Below are 23623 nucleotides of genomic sequence, written 5' to 3'. Positions count from 1 at the left end.
CCTATAATAGATTTAAAAGTGTCATTCTTTTACGTTCAGTTAACAATGTTCAATAAAAATGTAAATTTTCATTTATGAAACGTCACTTTCGTAATACGTTATTTGTAATCTTATTATCATTTCGTATACGTAATATAATATTCTTTATGAATGCAGATCACCAAACACGATACTAATATAGCGTAATAATTGATGTAAATATGCTTCGGGTAATATCTGTGCAAACATTATTTGGTTCTAAACACATATTTGACGCACATATGCCTCGTGTAACTATAATTTAACGGTATATATGGTTCGAGAAAATTTCATTTGAACTCGAGCGTATAAATTCAATTTCGACAGGGTAATAGGTGAGCGAGACCTTTTAATCCAATGTCTATAATAAATAATTTAATTATAATTGTATAACTTTAAATTTTCCGCAATTATTCATTCAGAATTTTTGACAGTGTTTCATCTTTTTATATAAATTTCTATTTTTTCTTTCTTTTTAATATTTTTCGGTGAAGAAGTACTGAAGAAGTAAATCAGAATGTACAAGATGCCTCACATTAAGTGATCAGCAGAATAGGAGGTGATTCTACGTGTAAAATAAGTCTACGTTCTCGAGAAAATTGCATTAAGAATTGGTCCAGTGCAGACGTATGATAAATTTTCGAATTTATTTTTCTCCGAAACAAAGCGTCTTGCGGAAATATTTATTATAAATTTTCAACCTATTTTCACACATAGAATAACGCCCTATTGATTATGTGTTTGTGCCCAGTCCGGAGTCTCTATGTTCATATACACTTGATAAGTTTACAAATTCAGTTTTCTCAGAAACGAAGCCTTCAAAGCGAATCACTCGCTAATTGATTGATCACGTTATGTGTGACACCCGGTATATTATGTGTTCAGTACGACATATTCCAGACAGGATGGATAAATATGAGATATAGAGAGACTAAAATTTTACTGAAGGTGTAAATTTGGCTAATATCATTTGCTAATCTTGTTGCATCGTCAATTATCAATCACATTGAATAAAAAAAATTTCATAAATTACGTATTGAATGTTACGAAGATTTTCGATAAAAATATCAAATCCTTATTATTGGCTGTTGTGAATAATCAGAATATGTATAACTATGAGGACTTTCGGTTCGGTTCAGAGCGAGGGTAACACGCGAACGGAAAGCTCTGTGGAAAAGTAAAATGTGAAGGGAGAAAGGAAGAGGATGCATAAAGAGGCATGAAGGAGGGAAAATAAAAAGTGAGTATACGAAGAGAAAGCAAAAGAAAAACGAAAAAGAAGACAAGAACGAGAGAGAGCTACAAATAAGAAAAACTATAATAGAAAAGAAGAGTTTAGGAGGCCAGAAGCGCGGTAAGACAAAGTAAGGTAGGGAAACGGCAGATGGCGACAAGAAAACGACAAGAAAAGAAGGAGAAACATAGTAATCAAAGGAGTGGACTGGAACGAAGGAAGCAATGAAGAGATAGTAAAGGAGTTCATAAACGAAAAAATGAAAATAGGGGCAGGAGTAGATAAAGCACATATGATAAAGGTGGGGGGCAAGAACACAATAATAGTGGCGACGATGAAATCGATGGAGGAAAAGATAAGGATAATGAAGGAGAAAAGCAAATTAGAAAAGGGTGTATACATAGACGATGATCTGACAAGAAAAGAAAGGGAGGTACAGCAACACATAAGAAGGGTAGTCAAAGAAAGAAGGGAAAAGGGCGAATATGTAAAGATAGCATATGTGGCGGCACTCGACAACAAATACCGCCACTCGACACTAACTAAGCAACGGACACGGTAGCGCAGTTGTTAGCGCCTCGAACTGTCCTGTTTTTGCGACCAGGTTTTCAGGACAGAAATGGAAAGAAAAAAAAACAATATCGTACATAAGCATCGCTCTACAGTGGCTTAAATTTAAGTTACAAATGTTATCTTAAAAAAAAAAAAAAAATGTAATATTGCATGGCTATGTCGTACCGTCGGGTATCGGTACTTTTGCCTGAACCACCTCACAACCGGAATTCATCGTTTATAATGGAAAATACAAATATGTAATACACAAAATCTGATAATAATAAACAAAAAAAGCAGTTGTTAGCGCCTTAGGTATCGAATATTCGGGACCCGTAGTCCTATTTTTCTTCCACGCATCAAACTAGAAGAATAATTAGCAATACCCCAACAGCGACATCTACAGCCGACAACTACAACCATCACGGACAACATATAACACCTGAGATACAAGAAACTAAAAATAGAAAACAAATGGTACAAGTGGAACGAAAACGAAGAGAGGCCGGAGGAAGAAAGAAAGAAAGGGGAAGAAAAATAAAAAAAGGGGAAAAAGAGGGGGGGGACTACAAAGGGACTACATCTAATAAACACGTGTGTAGTAGGGATGTCGAAGGGCAACAAAGGAAAGAATCTGTGGTTTCGAACAAAAGAATCAGTCAGTCTATCTCAAACTGAAACTCAAACGAAAGGTCTCGTAATAAGCAAACCCGTTCACAAAAACCTTGATTGTTATCTTTTCTTCTTAATTGTTAATCGTTTGATCGTTGACTGAAATTGTTGTTTTTTTACTTGTTATTAAACTTTTTGTTACCAAATCAAGTGTAGTTTCTCGTATGCACTCATTCCAACCACCTCTATTCTCATAATAGAGATAGGGGATCAATCAGTTCGTGGCGTCGATTGTTTAATCGTAACGGGTATGTACGACTCTCGTTGACGCGCTATCTCGCGATCGCTTCTCTCCGCGAACGGTAGAAACAGGAAGTGATGATCATCGTTGGAGACTGGAATGCAAGAACGGGAGAAGAGGGAGGGATGATAAACGAGGACCTAAGGAAAAACAGACGATCAAAACACAAGACAATAAACATGGAAGGAAAAACACCGCTAAAATATCTGGAAGAGAGAGCCTGGACGATAATCAATGGTAGAGATAAAGAAGGAGAGAAGTGGACCTGTATTGGGGAGAGAGGAAACTCAATAATAGACTATGTGATTGGCAATCAGGAGGCGATAGAAGAAATAATTGACACGAAAGTAGGAAAAAGAACAGGGTCAGACCATATGCCGTTAGAAATAGAAATAGGGGGGCCGGAACTACAAAAAAATTAGGAAAAGAAAGATGAAGAGAAGGAGAAAAGGGAATGGACAAACGAAAATGTGGAAAAATACTTGGAGGAATGTAAAGACTGGACCTGCAATGGAAGAACAGTAGAGGAAATGTGGACAGAAATCAAAAAAAAGATAAACGAAGCAATGCCAAAGAAGAAAGTGAAGATAAGGAAATGGGGCATGGGAGAGAAAGTGTGATACGACAAGGAGAGGAAAGAGACGAAAAGTGAGATGAGAAGAAAGGTGACGAAGTTTATGAAAAGAAAATGCGGTGGAGAAGCTTTCATAGAGGAAAAAAGGCATTCAAACAGTGGTGCAAACAAAGAAAAGAAAGTGTTACGCCACGAGGCTTAACACAGGCTGTATTTTCTAACCGTCACTCGCGGCCCTACAATGTCTCAGTCAGATCGTCTTATCTGACCGCCGGATCATATACAATGTATCGACGAGCGCATAGCTGTCGCCAAGCAGCGAGTTCTCGAAACGTCGAATTTGGTCCGTTACGTTTTCCACGCAAGAACAGACATACGTGATCATAGGCGCGAACGGTGGCGTGACCTAAGTATAGTGGGGGTCGTCTTAAAGATGAGACAAAGAAATCATCAAAAGTCGATCAGTTCCTTGTGACGCGTCGAACGTTACACATTGAGTCAAAATTCAAGTCGATCCGCGACATTGCCAAACATTCGCTTATTCTATTAAGTATCATATCGTGCTACGTCCACCAAGAGACTAAGCTCAATTGTAAGAGCCTTGCTCTATATTGTATACATCTATATTATCTGCGTGCGATAAAGTTGTTAATTGTTGATATCTTTTCAATCGTGTAGACTAATTGTTGGAAATATACATTATTATAATTCTGTGACTCTCAGTGTTATACCGCATCAACCACCCCGATTATCCTAACCGAAATACGGGGATCGAACTATTCGTGGTGTCGATTATTCTAATCGTAACGGGAATTTACGACTCTCGTTGACGCGTATTCTAACGACCGCGTCTCCCCGCGATAGCTCGAACTTTACATGGTCCTTCGAGCCGGATTCAGTGTCAAGTGAAGAGTGCACGCCAGTGACACCCACTACAATACAGTGCCACGTGAATCCAACACAACCAGCAGCGGAAGCGTTACCACCCCAGCGAGGTCAGTAACGTTAAGGGTCGACACATTTGAAGAGGTATAATTCGGTGGTTGAAACGCAACCACACATCCTCCTACCGCAAGGTGGACAATCGCCAACAGAAGTAAGTCCAAACGATTTCACTATCAATTACATAAAAAATAATGGCAACCGGAGACGAGCTCGCCAACTTGCGTCGTCGCCGGGGCTACTGTAGCGCCCAGTTTACACGCCTCGCAAAAAAACTGGAAGACATCGAACAATCAGGCTGTCCGGACGAGATCGACTTGCTTCAAATTAAAGAACGTCTAGAAACCTTCGAGAAGGAAATCCGTGCATTACAACACCAGATCGTAACTTTAGACGAGGGAGAGATCGCGCGCGGCAGTGAGCTAGCGGAAGAATACGAAAGGCTGCCATGCCGAGTAGCCAAACAATTAATCAATACACGACGAAGTACGCCGTCACAGTCGACAAGCGGCGAATCAGCCGTCGGCCGCGAGTCCGCGTCGCTCAAACTACCGGAGGTTCGCATACCTACATTTGATGGCGCCCTCGAAGATTGGCAGTCGTTTCACGATGCCTTCTCATCAGCGATAGATAGAAATGAAAATTTAGCACCGGTTCAGAAATTTCATCATCTCCGAACAGCTCTGACTGGCTGGGCCGCGCGAAGCATACAGTCATTACCCATCACCGACGCAAATTGCGCAATCGCCATGGACGCTCTTAGGGAAAAATTCGACTGCCACCGTCAGATCTGCATGCGTCACTGGGATTTGCTTTTCGACTATCCCAAAATAACTAAAGAAACACCAGAAGCTATAGACGATCTTATCGAGACAGTTAAAGTACATCTCCAAGCGTTAGAAAGACTCGGGGACCCAGTCACGTCAAACGCCATTCTCATAAAGCTTGTCACGTCGAAGTTACCCTCAGCCGTTGTTCGCGAATGGCAACATACCCTACCGGACAAGAAATTGCCGCCATATACGCATTTAGTAGATTTTCTGAAAACACGGACGAATAGCGACAGAGCGTGTTCATCATTAACCGTCAAAAAGGGGGCGTCCGATCAACACGACCGTCGGCGACAGGACGCGCCGCCAAGCTATACATTCGTAACTACACATAATACGTTGTTGTGTCCGAACTGCCACGGACAACACGAATTATGGAATTGCCATGTCTTCAAAACGAAGACGCCCAAAGAACGCCTGGAAATCGCCAAAAGGGCGTCGCTCTGTACCAATTGTTTAGGCAAGGGACACGCTCTCACTCAATGCTCCGCGGGATCATGTCGCATCTGTAGACAGCGACATCACACGTATCTGCATCAAGGCCAGGGGCATAGCAAAACACGAACACGTGTCGGCCGAACATCGAGCGGTCGATCGTCAAGCGACCGATCATCCAGCGGTCGATCTTCGCCCAGTTCACCGTCCCCGCGTTCGTCACATCGTTCGAGACGCTCATCTTCGTCTCCCCGAGCGTCTCCCCGAGCGTCTCGCCGGTATTCTCGCCGAGAGTCTCCCCGAACGTCTCCGCGAACATCCCCGACACGCGAATCTCGGTTACCGCGATCGGCGGCATCGGGATCGACCATATCGTCCAGTCCTAAACGACACGGAAAACAATGACGTCATCAGACGAGCCTGTTAGGGACCGAACCACAGAAAACGGACTCATCGACCCCGCTCCCTTTTGAACCATTGCAACACGACTTGTTAGTCACAGCGCAGGTCAACATCTTGAATAATGAAATTCAACCAGTTCGTTGTAGAGCTCTGCTAGATACCGGCTCTAGCATGAACTTTATCACCGAAAGGCTCGCTAACTCATTAAAACTCAATCAACAGAAATGTTCGGTCCCAATCGGAGCACTCAACACGTTATCGACGACCTCGAAACGCTACATCACGGCCACGATCACCTCTATTGACGGCACATACGAACGCAACTTGACGTTTCTGATCATACCGACTATCGCGTCTTGGGTCCCAAACCAACCCGTAGATCGCTCAACAATACAGATACCTAGGAATCTCCAATTAGCCGATCCAAGATTCCATAGACCTGCTCCGATCGAAATATTGTTGAGCGCCGGACCAACACTAGCATCACTCTGTGTCGGCCAACTTGATATCAGTCAAGCAAACGGGCCCGACTTGCGTCTGCAAAAGACGAGATTCGGATGGGTCATCGGGGGGAGCCCAACCTCACAATCATTAGCATACGCATTTCACACCTCCACGACGGCTTTACAGGCGGACCTCGTCCGTTTTTGGGAAATCGACGAGGGTCCGCCCACCGCACGAATTTCGGAAGCGGAACGACAGTGCGAGGAGCACTTTCGAAATCACGTTCAACGCAACAACGAAGGGCGATACGTTGTCGCTCTCCCATTCAACGAAACAACTCCTCCGCTTGGATCTTCGAAAGCCATGGCAATGAAGCGACTCACTTCCCTCTGCCGTCGATTCCAACGAGACAAACAATTCGAAGCCGACTATCACGCCGTAATACAAGAATACTTGGAATTAGGACATATGACGAAGATCACCACGGACCACTGCACGGACGACGGATATTTTCTGCCACATCACGGCGTGATCAAAGAATCCAGCCGGACTACAAAACTCCGAGTTGTGTTTGACGGATCTGCACCAACCACCACCGGAGTTTCATTAAACGACGTACTTCATACGGGACCGAAACTACAAGACGACATATTTCTTATCCTTTTAAGATTTCGTTTTCATCAGTATGTCATTACAGGCGATGTCGAAAAGATGTATCGACAATTTCTTGTGCGTCCAGAGGATCGGAAATTCCAACAAATCTTGTGGCGCAACTCTGACGGAGAAGTTGACACCTATCAACTTAACACAGTGACATTCGGGCTGTCAGCGGCCCCCTATCTAGCCATTCGGTGCCTCAAACAACTGGCAGACGACGAGGGACATCGATACCCACGAGCAGCGATGGTCTTACAGCGAGACTTCTACGTCGACGATGTTCTCACAGGAGCCGATACAAAGAACGAGGCACAACTACTGAGAACGGAGCTCATAGAATTGCTTAAACTAGCCGGCTTAAACATCCGAAAATGGGCAGCGAACGACCGGGCACTGCTACGAGGACTTTCCGAGCAGGACATAAACGATAAGCTGCTACTAGGCGAATCGCAAACTTTCAAAACTCTGGGTGTTGTTTGGAATTCCTTTGACGATTCGATCCTAGATTCCGTCAAAATCAATCCTACCGCCTCTCGAATTACGAAGAGAACAATCAGCTCCGAAATTGCCAAGATCTACGACCCTCTTGGACTACTGGCACCAGTGATCGTTCGCGCTAAGATGTTGCTCCAACGACTTTGGACTTTAAAACTTGACTGGGACGAATCTCTTCCGGCTGACGTACACACAGAATGGAGCAAATATTATTCACAGCTACCTTTGCTAAATAACGTGAAGTTTCCACGTAAAACTATAATCAAGACTGCAGCGGAAATCGAATTACACGGATTCTGCGACGCCAGCGAAAGGGCGTATGGGGCATGCGTCTACCTTCGCACCATCGCTCCGGATGGTCATGTTTGGACACGACTCCTCACTGCAAGGTCAAAGGTGGCTCCACTCAAATCACAAACCATTCCAAGGCTGGAACTAAGTGGAGCACTTCTTCTCGCATCATTGGCCACTACAGTCCTTCAAGCGTTACCAAGCAACATTTCTCGGACCGTTTACTGGACTGATTCTACAATCGTTCTACACTGGATTAATACATCACCTCACACGCTGAAAACCTTCGTCGCCAATCGTGTGACAGAGATTCAACAAAAGACTCACACCTCAGATTGGCGCCACATTCCCACTACCGATAACCCTGCCGATCTCATATCTCGAGGCCAATCACCCCAAGACTTCCTGCGATCTACCATTTGGCAACATGGACCAGAATGGCTCCAACAACCTGAAAAATACTGGCCGTCGTGGAACCCAATACCATTAGTTGAAATACCAGAGCAAAAGAAGGCAACATGTCTGTCCGTGACTCCGCCTGACCACAGTCTACTGGAGAGATATTCTTCTTGGCCCAAGCTGATAAGAATTGCCGCTCGTTGCCTCAGATGGAGGCAAAAACAGGATCGGGGGGGACCTCTAACCACACATGATTTAACCGATGCGCATAACAAATTGGTCAAATTGTTACAACTCTGTTATTTTCCAGATGAAATACGTACTCTCCGCACAGATCGAAATGCTGCAGTGAAGGGGAAGCTGCAACGACTCAATCCATTTCTGGACAAGGACGAGATATTGCGAGTCGGAGGCCGACTCAGTCATTCACCAATGCCCTTCACTCAAAAACACCCAATCATTCTACCCAAATCCTCAGTTACAGCACTCATAATCGAGCATGAACACCTCCTAAATCTCCACTCCGGAACTCAAGCTACCTTATATACCTTAAGGAGATCTTACTGGCCTATCGACGGCCGTAGTCAAGTTTGGAGCACGCTGAAGAAGTGCGTACGTTGCTGCCGAGCCAATCCACCTCCAGTAGAGTACGTAATGGGCGACCTTCCAGCTGCACGGATAACGGAATCTCGTCCATTTACTAACGTCGGAATCGATTATTGCGGACCGTTCTACATCAAGGAACGAAAGGATCGCAACCGACGGAAAATCAAGGTATATGTAGCAATCTTCGTATGCCTTGCAGTTAAAGCAGTCCACCTCGAGCTGGTCACCGATCTCACTAGCGAGGCCTTCATTGCTGCTCTGCGAAGATTCATCGCTCGCCGAGGATTCTGTGTAACAATTTATTCTGACAACGGCACCAACTTCGTTGGCGCCAACAATGAATTACGAGAGCTCCGAAACCTCCTGCAGTCCGACGATCATAAGGTAAAGATTCAGTCCTTTTTAGCCGATCGACGAATCGAATGGCACTTCATTCCTCCCAACTCACCTCACTTCGGCGGGCTGTGGGAGGCTGCGGTGAAGTCCTTCAAACATCTCAGACGTGTCGCAGGTAACGAGCTCTTAACATACGAAAATTTGAACACACTGATCATTGAAATCGAGTCTATCCTCAACTCCCGTCCTCTGACTCCAATATCATCTCCAAACGATCTTCTTGTCCTTACTCCCGGTCACTTCCTCATCGGAGATGCACTAACAAGCTTTCGAGAACGAGATTTCCGGGACACTCCATCCAATCGTCTCTCCAGCTGGCAACACATTCAAAGGGTCAAACAACATTTCTGGCGCCGCTGGCATCGAGAATACCTGAACGAGCTGAACATCCGAAATAAATGGAGCAAGGGCAGTCACGACATCCGAGTAGGCACCGTAGTAGTCCTCAGGGAGGATAACGTACCATCCATGCAATGGCCTTTGGGCCGCGTGATCAAGGTCCATCCAGGAGTCGACGGAATCATACGGACCGCTACCGTGCAGACGGCAACAACTACCCTGGATCGTGGCGTCAAAAGACTGGTCCCCTTACCCATTCACCCAGATCCAGACGAGTCCGACCACCCACACGGAGCGAAGGAGATTCGCCAGCGACGCACCTGACTCCACACCATATCATTTGATCGGTACCCTCTCAACGGGGGGAGGATGTTACGCCACGAGGCTTAACACAGGCTGTATTTTCTAACCGTCACTCGCGGCCCTACAATGTCTCAGTCAGATCGTCTTATCTGACCGCCGGATCATATACAATGTATCGACGAGCGCATAGCTGTCGCCAAGCAGCGAGTTCTCGAAACGTCGAATTTGGTCCGTTACGTTTTCCACGCAAGAACAGACATACGTGATCATAGGCGCGAACGGTGGCGTGACCTAAGTATAGTGGGGGTTGTCTTAAAGATGAGACAAAGAAATCATCAAAAGTCGATCAGTTCCTTGTGACGCGTCGAACGTTACACATTGAGTCAAAATTCAAGTCGATCCGCGACATTGCCAAACATTCGCTTATTCTATTAAGTATCATATCGTGCTACGTCCACCAAGAGACTAAGCTCAATTGTAAGAGCCTTGCTCTATATTGTATACATCTATATTATCTGCGTGCGATAAAGTTGTTAATTGTTGATATCTTTTCAATCGTGTAGACTAATTGTTGGAAATATACATTATTATAATTCTGTGACTCTCAGTATTATACCGCATCAACCACCCCGATTATCCTAACCGAAATACGGGGATCGAACTATTCGTGGTGTCGATTATTCTAATCGTAACGGGAATTTACGACTCTCGTTGACGCGTATTCTAACGACCGCGTCTCCCCGCGATAGCTCGAACTTTACAGAAGGATACGAAGAAGAAGAAATTAAGAAAATCAAGAAGATCAAAACAGAACAAGAAGCGTGGAAATACATAAATAAATATAGAAGAAGAAGAGACGGTATAGATGAAGAAATAAGCGAAGAAGAGCGGAAAAATCACTTTATGGAAATTTTAGAAGAAACAGAGCACAAAGAGAAGAAGAAAAATTAAGGAAAGGACAAGTCGGGGGCATAGTGGTAGGAGAAAGGAAAGTATGGTCATTGACATATGCAGACGATATTGTGCTGATGACGGATAGAGAAGAGGAGCTAAGGGAAATGTTATGAGATCCGAAAAATTTTTGAAGGAAATCGAATTGGAACTGAGCACGGAAAAGACTAAGATAGTAGTTTTCGAAAAAAGAAAGAACAAGAGGAGACAAAGAAAATGGAAATGGAGAGAGCGAGAATTAGAAGAAGTGAACGAGATAAGATACCTAGGGTACATACTATAGAAAAACAGCAGTGATGAGAAACACATACAAAACAGGAAAAAGAGAGTAACAATAGCAATTAAGAAAACATGGAACGTGGAAGAAAGAATATTCAAACAGGACTACAAGATGAGAATGAGGATGTTTGGAGCACTGGTAGAGAATGTGGCGCTGTTTGGAGCAAAGGTATGTGGTTGGAACATGGAAGAAAGACCGGATAGAATATAAAGAAGATATGCGAAATGGATATTAGGTTTAGATATGACAACACCAAATTATATATTGATAGAAGAATGCAAGCTAACAGAAATCAAAGAAAAAGCATTAAGAGGAACAGCAAGGTATGAAGGAAAAGCCATAGAGTCAAAAAAGGAGCTAGTAGTAAGTGAGTGCATGAAGGAAAGAGGGAGAAACTGGGGAAATGGCCAAGAAGAGGAAAGAGCAAGAAAGAGAAAGAAGGGACTAGAAGAGGTGAGAAATGGAGGAACACAGTTGGAAACAAGAGAAGAGCAAGAAAGGATGACAGTAGATCAAATTATAAAAGAAAGAAGAAAGAGAGAAGCAGAGGAGAGGGGGAAAAGGATAAGGGAATCAAAATATAACAAACATTATAGAAAAATCGCCAAAGAAGAATTACCAAAGTACTTAAAAGGGAGGATGAAGTGGAAGGACAGAAAAATATTAGCAAGATTCAGATGTGGAAACGAGACCAAAGCAAGGGAATACTGGAAAGAAGAGGGAGAAAAAAGATGTAGGCTATATAAAAGGAAAGAAGAAGACCTGAGACACGTAATAGAAGAATGCAGAATAACGGCAGGACCAAAGGACACAGAAAAAATACTAAACGAAACTAGAGAAGGACTAATAGAATTGAAAACAATAATGGAGAAGAGAAGGGCAATACAAGACTGGGAGGAACGACAATAAGGAAGCACAACAAGGAGGCAAAAGCCCAAAAGTTGCCATAGTTTTAGAGACAGAATATATAATGGAGTGCAATATAATAGAGTGGATAAGAGGAGAGGTAGATATATAAGAAAAGAGAGATAGACAAGGAAAAGAGTTTAGATAGATATAAGGGAGGAGGCAATAAAGTGATAACGTCATAAGACTGATAGAATGCGTAATAGGTAAACGAGATGTAAAACTGAAAGCCCGTCCAAAGCGGAAAGGCACGGACTAAATAATAATAATAATAACAATAATATAACTATGATTTTCTTATTGTTGAGGAACTGGCATAAAAGTTGCTCAACATATAATTTGATCTTCCAGAAATATGAAAGGTATTTCCTATCGTACTCGCACAATTTTGTAATGCATGAATTATTTTATTATTTTAAATTAATTATTTTAAGAATAATGAATAAATAGATCACATAATTACTGCAAATAATAAATAAATTTAGTTGGTTAAATTAAATTTGTTTACAAATTAAAAATTTACTTTGGGATATAAATTATTTCCAGATATTATAATTATAATTTATTATATAAATATTATAATTTATTTGCGAAGTATTTGATCATTTGGAATAATAATAGAACACAAATAAAATTATTAGAAGAAGAAAATTGTCAAGCAACGCCAAACTTTGGAAAAACTATACGAAAAGAAATATACTTAGACTTACTTGTCAGAATTTTGAAGTGTAAATTCTTTGTATCATAGAAAACATCTTTATATTTTCCTAGTGAAATCAAATAATACTACCTAAAATAAAGTAACAAATAAAATAGAAATTTTGTTTCAATAAAACTTTATTTTGATAATGTTCAATCCCACTTTGTTTGAATAATAGGATGTTTCGAAGAAACTACGTGCGGTTAAAGCTTCATTTGAAAGAACGTCATTTTATACGCACTGATGATTAGTGACTAACTTAATACGGTGATAATATCTTTCAGTTCGTTGGAAGGTAATCGAACCAACTCCGTCATTTTGTACTCTATCATGGAAACTTGGCTGTTTCCATCGAAAGATCAAAGTACCTGGAGGAACGGGCTATGTAATTTCTCTAACTCACAAAGAGATCCGGCTGAATGCCTGGCTGGAGTTCGAAATCAAGCGGATTGCATTTCATCCACTTGGAACACCGATTGTGATCCAACCTGGGGCATTTCCAGGGAAGATCGTGGCGCTGAAATTCGATGACACAACGAAGAACGCTGATCCATTCTGGTCAAGTTGAAGGATTTTAGAAATCGGTTGTAAAACTGCACCGTTGGTAAAAGACAGTTGAGCTAGGTTCGGAACATAAGAATCAAACCTCCTTCGTAAGGTACATATAAGAAGCGTTTCGAGGCGGAAAAAGAGGACTAGAGTTGGATCGGAGAATTTTCTTGCTTATCATGGAAATCATGGCTGCAGGTTGATTGAATTTCTTTGTAAAGTGACGAAGTATAAATGTAGTTGATTATCGAAGAATTTGTACATTATAATGATCGAAAATGAAATGAGAAAATTATCGAGTGTTGTTTGTTGTTGTTTTAGAGGCACTAGATATGTTGAAAATTGGATATTTGAAATGAAATATTTCTGAACTTAAGAATTTGATTGAATTATGATCAATTATAACTGCATGTCTTTCCGATAAACCTAATGATTAATTTGGTCGTTCAGAATAATATTCCGAAATATGAAAATGATCAAAAGATATATTCGAATTTATCTTTATGTTTTCTATATCTATTCATATAAATACATTATGAATTTATATCACAGATTTACTGAAAGGGCGATATTTTATATTTTTTTATATACGTGTTGTTTATAAGAAGTTGAATGGAACTACGAACTATTAATAGAATGAATTATTAAATCATATTATATAAATAATATATTTAGTATCATATATAATGATATAGAACGATTTCCTGCCTAAAAATTAATTTTTTCTCGGTAGATATCAATTCAGAAAATATTTTTTATTAATTTTTTTATAGAATCAGTTCTTTACTGGTTGTATTACCTATTGTATTGCAGAACATCTTGCATATCATTCGTCGTCAACACTAAAAATTCAATCACACTAACACACTTATCCATAGCCTACACAGAATTAATACCAAACAATTCAGAAATATGTTTAAGATGACTCAAAATTATTCACAATATTAATATAATACATTATTACATTTATATCTCACCAATTTGGGTAAAATTACCACCAATTTAATTTTTATAACATAACACAGTTATTGTCATACGTTTAAAAAGAAGAAAATTCCAAGAAACAAGTACTATAGACAACAATTTCGGAATCACCGGTTATATTGTTCTTCCATTATTAGTTCGAAATTAACGTGACAACTATCGATAAAAATATCCTTTACTTCAATTAGTTTTTTACGGAAGAATTTACTAATTTTAGGATAACAGAATTCTAAACTGATCTTTTCAACAATTTTGAATTCTATGGAACACGTAGCGCTTTCGAACTTTTACTGAGTAGTATATATTTCCTACTTACCCCCATACATTACACACAAAAATTTATATCAGTATTTATTAAAGTTTTTACCTTTGTGTTAGTAACCAAAGTGTAGCGATTATTCAGTAGATGTATTAAGCAAGATTAAAATTTTGATATTTCAAACTTTTGCATAAAACTGACAATGTAAAAGTATTCAAACAATGGAGGTCCAAAATGATTTTGTGATATTTTCACCAGAACATAAAGCAGATATGAGAATAGCTTCAGAGTATTGAAACTCAACCATCGCAAACTGTGAGCAAAGTATAATATATTTTAATACTGCAATGAGGGAAAAACATTTTGATTTATTCAATATTTTACTAAAATCATAAAAATATTTTGATGTATTTTATTAATTCAAAATGATACTTGAAATGCATTATGATGAAAGAATCCTATGGAAGTCAACCCATGCCATCAGAAGTAATCGAAAGATTTTCAAAGAGCAATATAAAAGTGGTACAAAATAAGCTCATAATTCGTTAACAATTTTTCAAGAGACAAAGCAATGAGTAGCGACAAAATAAATTCAATTAGACACATCGACACACATCGTTGCCCGAAATATCAACGTGAACAAAAGTTATACCAAATCAACGAAAATCCTAAACAAATAACTCGGATTGCAAATTCGTACTCGTGTATTAAAATTCTTGAAACGTGTTAAAATTCATTTAATCTAATTTAATACTTTATCTTTACTTTTATGTAAATTAACGTAGTTGCTAATAATCCCAATAGGCAGACATAACAGAAATATTTAAATAAAAAAAATTATAGCAGAATAAAGTACAACATTATTTATATGTAACGTCGAGTGTGAAATAAGCAAACAAAACAATAAAAGTCGATAGTACCTAAGAAATTTCCCAAGTAGGAGGTTATATCGCTGCTTGGCATTGGTAGTGACACAACTCCAAAAATTTCAGATTTGCTTTTATCAAATGTCTAATTTTATTATGTAAAATAGTATACATATTTATAAAGCCATCAGTTTTGCCTCAGAGTGAAAAATTATTATTTATGCCGCTATCAACTTGGGCTTAGTTTATAATAATACTAGCTGATTTTTAATCGTTCTGTGACGCTACAATTGGACGGTTATACTGCTTTCACGAATAATGCCATATCTTGCGTTATGTCAGCCTTATAATATCTTACGAAAATTTTTTTGTAAATTTTAAGAAGCCTCTCCTTTAAAGTTTACATTTTTTTAAGTTGTGCTACTATCGAAGCAAAGCAGTCGATATTAATTGTTAAGCAGCGATATTAAGTCTACAGATGCCTTTTTTCCTCGACTTTGATACACTTTGGACAAACTGTCGGCAGCAAATGGAATGTCCCAAGTTCCCGTTTCCAAGTTCCCGCGTACCTCGAACACGGGTCCCTTGTCTAAGACTTCGCACTCGTCGAAGCTGATTCCTTCGGTCGGAACCTATTTGGTCGGTGGAAAGGGAGTGATTTTGCATAAGTGGGCAACGAGAAAGCAATATCTTTTCGAAATTTGTAATCTTTGAGGATATGAAGTCTTAAGCAGAGAAAGTATGGTACGTATGTAATATGTGGAAGATATTACAGCTCGTGCTATTCTTCTCTTTGGGCATATAAACAGGGAGAAAGAAAGAGAAATTTAAATTTAAAGAGGAAGATTTCTTGGATCTTAATAGGCATGTGGTTGCAATTTTATAATTAAAGAATTTTTAATTATTTTAGGAATGTTCCTAATATTAAATTTTTTTTCACTAAAAAGATTCGGTTTTTTAATCTTCTTTTATAATAAAGTAATTTTATATTTTTTGTATTATAATATAATTATTGTTATGCAATTCACTGTATGATTTACACTTTAAGCAAAAAAAAATGAAACTAGTCGAATAATTGAAATTGGAAAATAAACGAATTTTTATTTTTTACACAAATTGCCATGTTATAGTATTATTTGTTTAAAGATACACAATATGAAACAAAATTTACTTCCTACATTCCAAAGAATATGTTTTCAACATCCAAATTTAAGAGTTGATTTCGCTTTTTGATATGAATAATCATCGATAAAAAGAATACATGTTTTCGTGTATTACTTCTTAAACAAACTTTATCAAAATCAACATGTATGGATTCGATCCTTAAATTATAATCCCTGTAAAAATAATTTTAGTTTCATCAGAAGAATTGTAAATTAAAGAAAGTTTAAATAATAGTATTAGAAGCTACTAATAATTCTTTAACCATAAAAGCCATACAACATATATGAATTTCGTAGAACTTTCTCTCTTAATAAGTATTATCACTTTAAGTACAACAATATCTTTTAATTAAAGGAGTTTTGTCTCTTAATAAGCATAGTAACCTCAAACACGACAAGCATATTTCCTTGTATATGGTTGAAAATTTATAAATTTCTTGTACTTTAGATGTAATTCTAGAACGCTTTATAATATTTTTTAATTAAAGAATTTTTTCTCTTGATAGGTATTATGACTTTAAGCGCGCAAGCGTAGGTTTCTGTTTTTAGTTAGAAAAAATTTTTCTAATAAACAATATCCTCTACAGAATTTATAGGATTTAACAAAATCCTATCTCTTAAATAACGGATACATATTAAAATATCTTGATAACTAATCATTTTTTTTACCATTGTACCCAAAAATTACCTTAACTCAGGTATAGAAACGATAGAAAAGCGTTATCTGAAATGTATATGATACAATATTGTCATGTCGAAATTAAGAGATCACTGGTCGTTTCCTCGTGTCGTTCGAATATTTTCGCGTAAGTTTAAACGTTTCACGAGCAAGGTAAGAAAATTTCAGACTTTAGATATACTGGTAGAGTTTATTATGTGAATCCAACAGAGTGACAGTTGAGAATGTTAAAACAGAATATCTCGAGAGCTGATTTTGGGAAGGTTTATATATTAGGTCATCCCATAAGGGATCATCCAATTCGTTCCGTTTTTCGAGCGGTTATATATGTTAAGATGGTTTACATACCTTTCAGTTTCATGAAAAAATGTAATCCCCCTCTCGTTGTACAACTTCTCATTTTTCAAGTGCATTGGTCCCTTATCGCCTTATGTTTATAAATCGACACATGAAATGTATACACAAAAGTCGGCACGAACTTATGGGATGACCTAATACTATGGGTTTGGCTCTTATGGAGGGGGTGTCACCAGGGCCCCAGTCAGAGGTGGCCATGCTGTTACTGTTTCTGACACTGGAACACTCTCTACGTTATAGTTTCGATAACCTGCGGAATGTTCGTTAGACCCCCTCAGTTTTTTTATTGCTAATTTATGGCTCTGTAACGTTGTCATAGTGAAGCTTTGAGCACCTTCATACATCAGCATTTTCTAGAAAAAGTTCTCTTTGAACCATTCATCTCTCTCCTTTAACATATTTCTGTAACTACACTGCTAACGGGATTATAACCTAAAAGAAATGTATAGGAAACTCTGTATATTGCCAATAACGTTGAGAACTTTAAATATTAGCAATAATATGAATCGCCTAAACGTTCCGTAACAGGAGGTAAGACGCAAGATCGTGGGCAAGTATGTATTTCATTTTCCATTGTACTGGGAAATGTGAGACGTCTTCGTACAAATGTTGGAAAAATGTGCAAACGATCAACACACCTCTTTTCACTAAAAAGACTCTTTTGCTATAATTTTGTTTTATATTAACTACTTAGATATCTTAGAAATATACATTAAACTAACAAATAGATCTTCCGTGATTATATGTCTCAGCGATACAGCTAGTTTTATAGTAGCAGTAATTGTTGCACAAAAGTATCGTTTCTTCTCATTTACTGGAGCAACATTTTGTAATAAAATTTTGAAATCACTTTTCGACGTGTTTACAAAATTCTTAAATCCAGAATCGTCTTCTAAGCTTATTTCTATTTTCTAAGATACCACTCTAAGAAAATCGTTTTCAACACCAATAACTTCCGACCAAATTCTACCTTTCCACAATCGTTTAATACTTTCCTATTTCTTCTCCTACGAATTAGAAGACATATGTGTATGGCCCGCAAAATTGTGATAGCAATCTTATTCAAAGACATAGCTGGAGACATAGTTGAATTAGATGTGGAAACTAGACGTGTGCGGATGTTCCAGATTACGGAATCGAGCGAGTTTGGAAAAAGTCGGACATTCTCGGACTGACTCAAAATCACATTTCCTGAGACAGACCCATGGTAGTGTCACATAAACTTGATTAAAATCACAATTATTAACTTCGTTTTTTATTAAACTTTATTTTTCACTTAATATTCACAATTGAGTATACACTGATGGGTATGTATAAATCAAGTGGTCTAAGGGTAGAAACCGGTAAAGACATGTTGACTATTCTAAGGATCGAGAAGAAGTAAGTCTAGTGACGATGTTGTGGCGGAGGAAAGCTAGGGGTGGGTGTCTAAGGACACGGGACCATCGGATTTGCTGATGACAATTTTGGTTAGGAAAGTGAGGGCAATAGACACCGCTTCCGATTGGATAATAAGAAGGTTGGTGGACCAGGAAGGGCTTTAGCCGCCCTCGAGAGACTCGGCCACGAAGTCAGAAAGACCCGTTATCCCTATTTTTTATCGATTTAAAACAGAAACCCAACAATAAGGAAATCTATAACATCAGTCGCTTAATGAACGCTATCGTAAAATTCGAACCACCGCAAATCAAAAAGGAGATAGTGCAATGCAAAAGGTGCCAAAGATACGGGCACACGCAGAAATACTGCAACCATACTTTCCGCTGCGTCAAATGTGCAGGTACACACCCCACCGATCAGTGCAGTAAATCACCGGAAACTCCAGCGAAGTGCATCCACTGTCAAGGTGACCATCCTGCCAACTACAAAGGCTGCTCAGCCTACAAAACACTGTACTCAAACAAGTACCCTAAACTTAGAGCAAAAGAGGTAACCTACCAAACACCCAGCCCGCCGAAATTCACTATTACCCTAATCCCCTCAACCAATCAAACACCCAGTCCTACCAAATTCACCACTCCCTCAACCTCCTATGCCCAAGCGGTACAAGGCACTCAAAATATACCAAATAGCCACAGGGATCTTCCTCAAAATAGTGCCCCCAACTCACCTAATACAGACAACGTCTCTAGGCTTGAAAAGCTAATAGAGAAACAATCAGAGCAAATAAACAATTTGCTATCGCTACTAACACTCATCATGGATAAATTAATACGCCCCGACGCAAAATAAAACCAAGACGCATAGCTCTGTGGAATGCCAACGGTCTAGCGCAACACAAATTTGAACTAGAACTCTTCCTAAAACACCAGCAAATCGACATAATGCTCGTATTGGAAACCCACTTCACCGACAAAAACTACCTGAACATAAACGGATACAAGTTCTACCACAGTTTGCTGGTGAGTGCCGAAGCGTGCAGACGTGTGTCCAGTGCCCTGCGAAGTTCACAAAACAGCACGTGACCATCCAGTTTGCTGTTGAGTGCCGAAACGTGCAGACGTGTGTCCAGTGCCCTGTGAAGTTCACAAAACAGCACGTGACGCCCATCTGTCGAAAGCGAATCCAACAAACCTAGCTAAGGGCTAACAGCCTCTCGACTAGTTCTTTCCTACTGAATTAACTAGCTCGATGATGGCTCTAACATTCCAAACAGGCTCTTCGGAGCTAAATTATAATACCGCCGTTCTTCCTCCCCCGTGGCAAAGGGGCAACACATCTCTCCTGGTAAACGACCATCACTCGAAAAAACGAAAGCTGGAACCAATCAAGACAAATGTGAATAAGAGTCAAGCTAAATCACCAGCCAGCCAGGTGACCACCTTCAATAGATTCTCAATACTGGAGACTACGGAAGACTCCATGCATACAACCGAAACGGTAAATAATCTCCATACCCAAAGAATTCCCCCTCCACCGCCAATATTTATTGACGACGTAATTGACATATAGACAATGATAAGGACCATTGAAAAAGATATCAGCAAAGAGGACTACAAGTTAAAAATTAACAACAACCACGTGAAAATTCTGCCGACCCACTCAGACGCCTATAGAAAGTTCTATAAACTAAGTTGCTAAAAACTTTGAATGCAAAATTCCACACATATCAGCTCAAGCAAGAAACACCTTTTCGTGTGGCGCTACGCAATATCCACCACTCAGTCGATCTATACGAACTAAAGTTCAAACTTCAAACACTTGGCCACGAGGTAACCAACATCAGCAATATTAGACATAGAGTCACAAAAAATCCCCTATCGCTATTCTTCGTAGATTTAAAACAAAAAGGAAATAACAAAGAAATCTACAACGTCAACCGGCTGATGAACTCCATAGTTAAGTTCGAGCCACCTCTTGTAAAGAAAGAAATAGTACAATGCAAAAGGTGCCAAAGGTACGGCCACACGCAGAAATACTGCAATCATAACTTCCGGTGCGTAAAATGTGCAGGTAGTCACCCCACTGACCAATGCACTAAATCCCCTGAAACCCCCGCGAAGTGCATCCACTGTCAAGGAGAGCATCCTGCGAACTACAAAGGATGCTCAGCCTATAAAACGCTACATAATATCAAGTATCCAAAACAAAGAACCAAGGAGATTACGATACAGGAACCAAGACCCCAAAAACTCACCACACCATCAATATCCTATGCGCAGGCAACACAAGGAAACGTAAACAACTCGAAAACCCACAGTGAACACACAGAAAATAGTGCTCCCACCCCACAAAACACAGACAACTTCACCAGACTCGAAAAACTTATCGAGAAGCAATCTGAGCAAATTAACAACTTGCTGTCACTTCTCACACTCTTCATGGACAAATTCATACGCACAGAAGCAAAATAAAACCAATGTGAATAGCTCTGTGGAACGCCAACGGTCTAGCTCAGCACAAATTTGAACTAGAACTATTCTTAAAACAACAGCAAATCGACGTAATGCTCATATCCGAAACCCACTTCACCGACGAAAACTATCTCAAAATACACGGCTACAACTTCTACTACACCCAACACCTCAGCGGAAAGGCCCACGGCGGCACCGGAATCATAATCAAATCAAACATTTAGCACTACGAACTTCCACCATTCCAGAAAGACTACCTCCAAGCAACAGACGTAGCAATAGAAGACTGTCATGGTACAATCACCACTTCAGCTGTATACTGCCCTCCCAGACACTCCATCGCCAAAGAAGACTTTGATAACTTCCTGAACACCCTGGGCAATAGATTCATAGCTGGAGGAGACTACAACGCCAAACACACCCAATGGGGCAGCAGACTGGTTACAGTAAGAGGCAAAAACCTCTTCAACAGCATAATAACCAACAACCTCAACTACCTTACCACATACGAACCCACATACTGGCCCACCGACACAAACAAAATACCTGATATTCTTGATTTCCTCATAACTAAAAATATCTCGTCAAGACAAGTCCAAATTAATTCCTCGGCTGATCTCTCCTCTTCCAGCGTGATAGTAACAGTCAGTTCAACTATCATCGAGAATACACCTAATGGCTCCATTCATAACCAACACACCAACTGGCAGTTCTTTAGAGAAGTCTTTACCCACACAACTTCAGCCTCAACTTCACTAAAAACCAATGAAGAAATCGAAACAGCCACGGAATACCTAAACACGAGCATAATAAACGCTATCCGCTTCTCCACACCGGCAAAAACATCCATCAGCAAACACGAATATCCCCAGTACATATTTAAAAAAATAGTAGAAAAACGTAGACTAAGAAGAATATGGCAGACCCATAGAACACCGGAGGACAAACGCAAACTAAACAACGCAACTAGAAAACTATCCAAAACCATAAAAAACTACAATAATGACCGTTTTCACAAATATCTCGCCAGCTTGTCCCCCACAGCCGACTCTAACTACTCACTATGGAAAGCCTCCAGGAAACTCACGCGCCCTCCACAAATAATACCTCCAATCCGCCGTTCGCAGGGTGGATGGGCGCGTATCCCTATAGAAAAAGCCAACCTATCTGCCAAACACTTGACTTAAGTATTCTAACCCCATTCCTCCATAGCTGCAGCGGACGTCACCGAATACCTGCACACTCCCTTCCAAATGTCCCCTCCTATTGAACCCTTCACTTCTGCAGAGATCATAGAAGCAATCAGTCGCCTAAACCCCAAGAAAGCAGCAGGTCACGACCTAATAGGAAATAAAGCAATCAAGGAACTTCCCATAAAAGGGATTGCACTCATCGCATCAATCTTTAACGCCATCCTCCGCCTTGAACACTTTCTTAAGGCGTGGAAAATTTCACTGATCACCCTCATCCCCAAACCTGGTAAACCAATATATGAAACCAGCTCCTATCGCCCAATCAGTCTTTTACCTACCCTGTCTAAACTATTCGAGAGGATGCTCACGAATCGTCTCCTTCCACTCCTAGAAGAATTGAAAACACTCCCAGATCACCAATTCGGCTTCCGAAAACAACACTCAACAGTAGAGCAAATCCACCGCATAACCCACATGATCAGCCAAACCCTTGAAAAGAAAAAATACTGCTCTACGGTATTCCTAGACATCCAACAGGCATTCGACAAAGTATGGCATGAAGGGCTACTATACAAGCTTAAAAAGATCCTACCACACCCATACTACTCCATCTTAAAATCCTACCTAACCAACAGACAATTCATAGTTAAATGCCTAGACGCCACTTCCGCAACATTCCCAATAGAATCCGGCATACCCCAAGGTAGTGTCCTCGGACCCCTACTGTTCTCCATCTACACTGCCGACTTACCTATATCAAACGAGATAACAATAGCAACATTTGCCGACGACACAGCGCTATTAGCTACCCACGCAGACCCGGCAATTGCCTCATCCACTCTCCAGCGACGTCTCGACTCCATGGAAAAGTGGTTCCAAAAATGGGGCTTCAAAATAAACGAAAAAAATCCTCACATGTAACCTTCACGCTCCGAAAACAAACCTGCCCCAGGTCACCATTAACAACACAATAATCCCAAGCAAGGACTCCGTAAGATACCTGAGCATGACCCTGGACAGGAGGCTAACTTGGAAAAAACATATCTCAGAAA

At 40.0% G+C, this 23623-nt stretch overlaps 2 protein-coding genes across 3 annotated transcripts in view; one reads left to right on the top strand and one right to left on the bottom strand.

Annotated features, from left to right (window-relative positions):
* Nucleotides 1-23623, bottom strand: part of LOC126925022 (octopamine receptor beta-2R-like) — a 543796-nt gene that overhangs the window by 295718 nt on the left and 224455 nt on the right. The window lies entirely within an intron of this gene.
* LOC126925014 (uncharacterized) lies at nucleotides 4970-10431 on the top strand. Of its 2 annotated transcripts, XM_050740107.1 has the most exons (3): nucleotides 4970-5273; nucleotides 5935-6005; nucleotides 6123-10431. In XM_050740107.1, exons 1-3 carry the CDS (start codon nucleotides 5216-5218, stop codon nucleotides 9849-9851), a joined length of 3858 nt encoding a protein of 1285 aa, XP_050596064.1. In that variant the 5' UTR covers nucleotides 4970-5215; the 3' UTR covers nucleotides 9852-10431. The 2 variants fall into 2 exon arrangements, with proteins under 2 accessions (XP_050596064.1, XP_050596063.1); XM_050740106.1 differs by having other exon boundaries at nucleotides 4971-5273; nucleotides 5935-10431.

The sequence above is a fragment of the Bombus affinis genome, chromosome 15 (genome assembly GCF_024516045.1).
Source record: "Bombus affinis isolate iyBomAffi1 chromosome 15, iyBomAffi1.2, whole genome shotgun sequence".
Lineage (NCBI taxonomy): Eukaryota > Metazoa > Arthropoda > Insecta > Hymenoptera > Apidae > Bombus > Bombus affinis.
The sequence above is the reverse complement of the archived record's forward strand: the minus strand, read 5'-3'. Positions and strand labels throughout refer to the sequence as shown.

What these genes read in the sequence shown, in the direction of transcription:
- LOC126925014 (XM_050740106.1), top strand. Translation starts at nt 5,216, where the DNA reads ATGGCAACATACCCTACCGGACAAGAAATTGCCGCCATATACGCATTT. An exon ending in ATACGCATTTAGTAGATTTT is followed by an intron (nt 5,274 to 5,934) that starts CTGAAAACACGG and finishes TAGGGACCGAAC; the next exon opens with CACAGAAAACGGACTCATCG.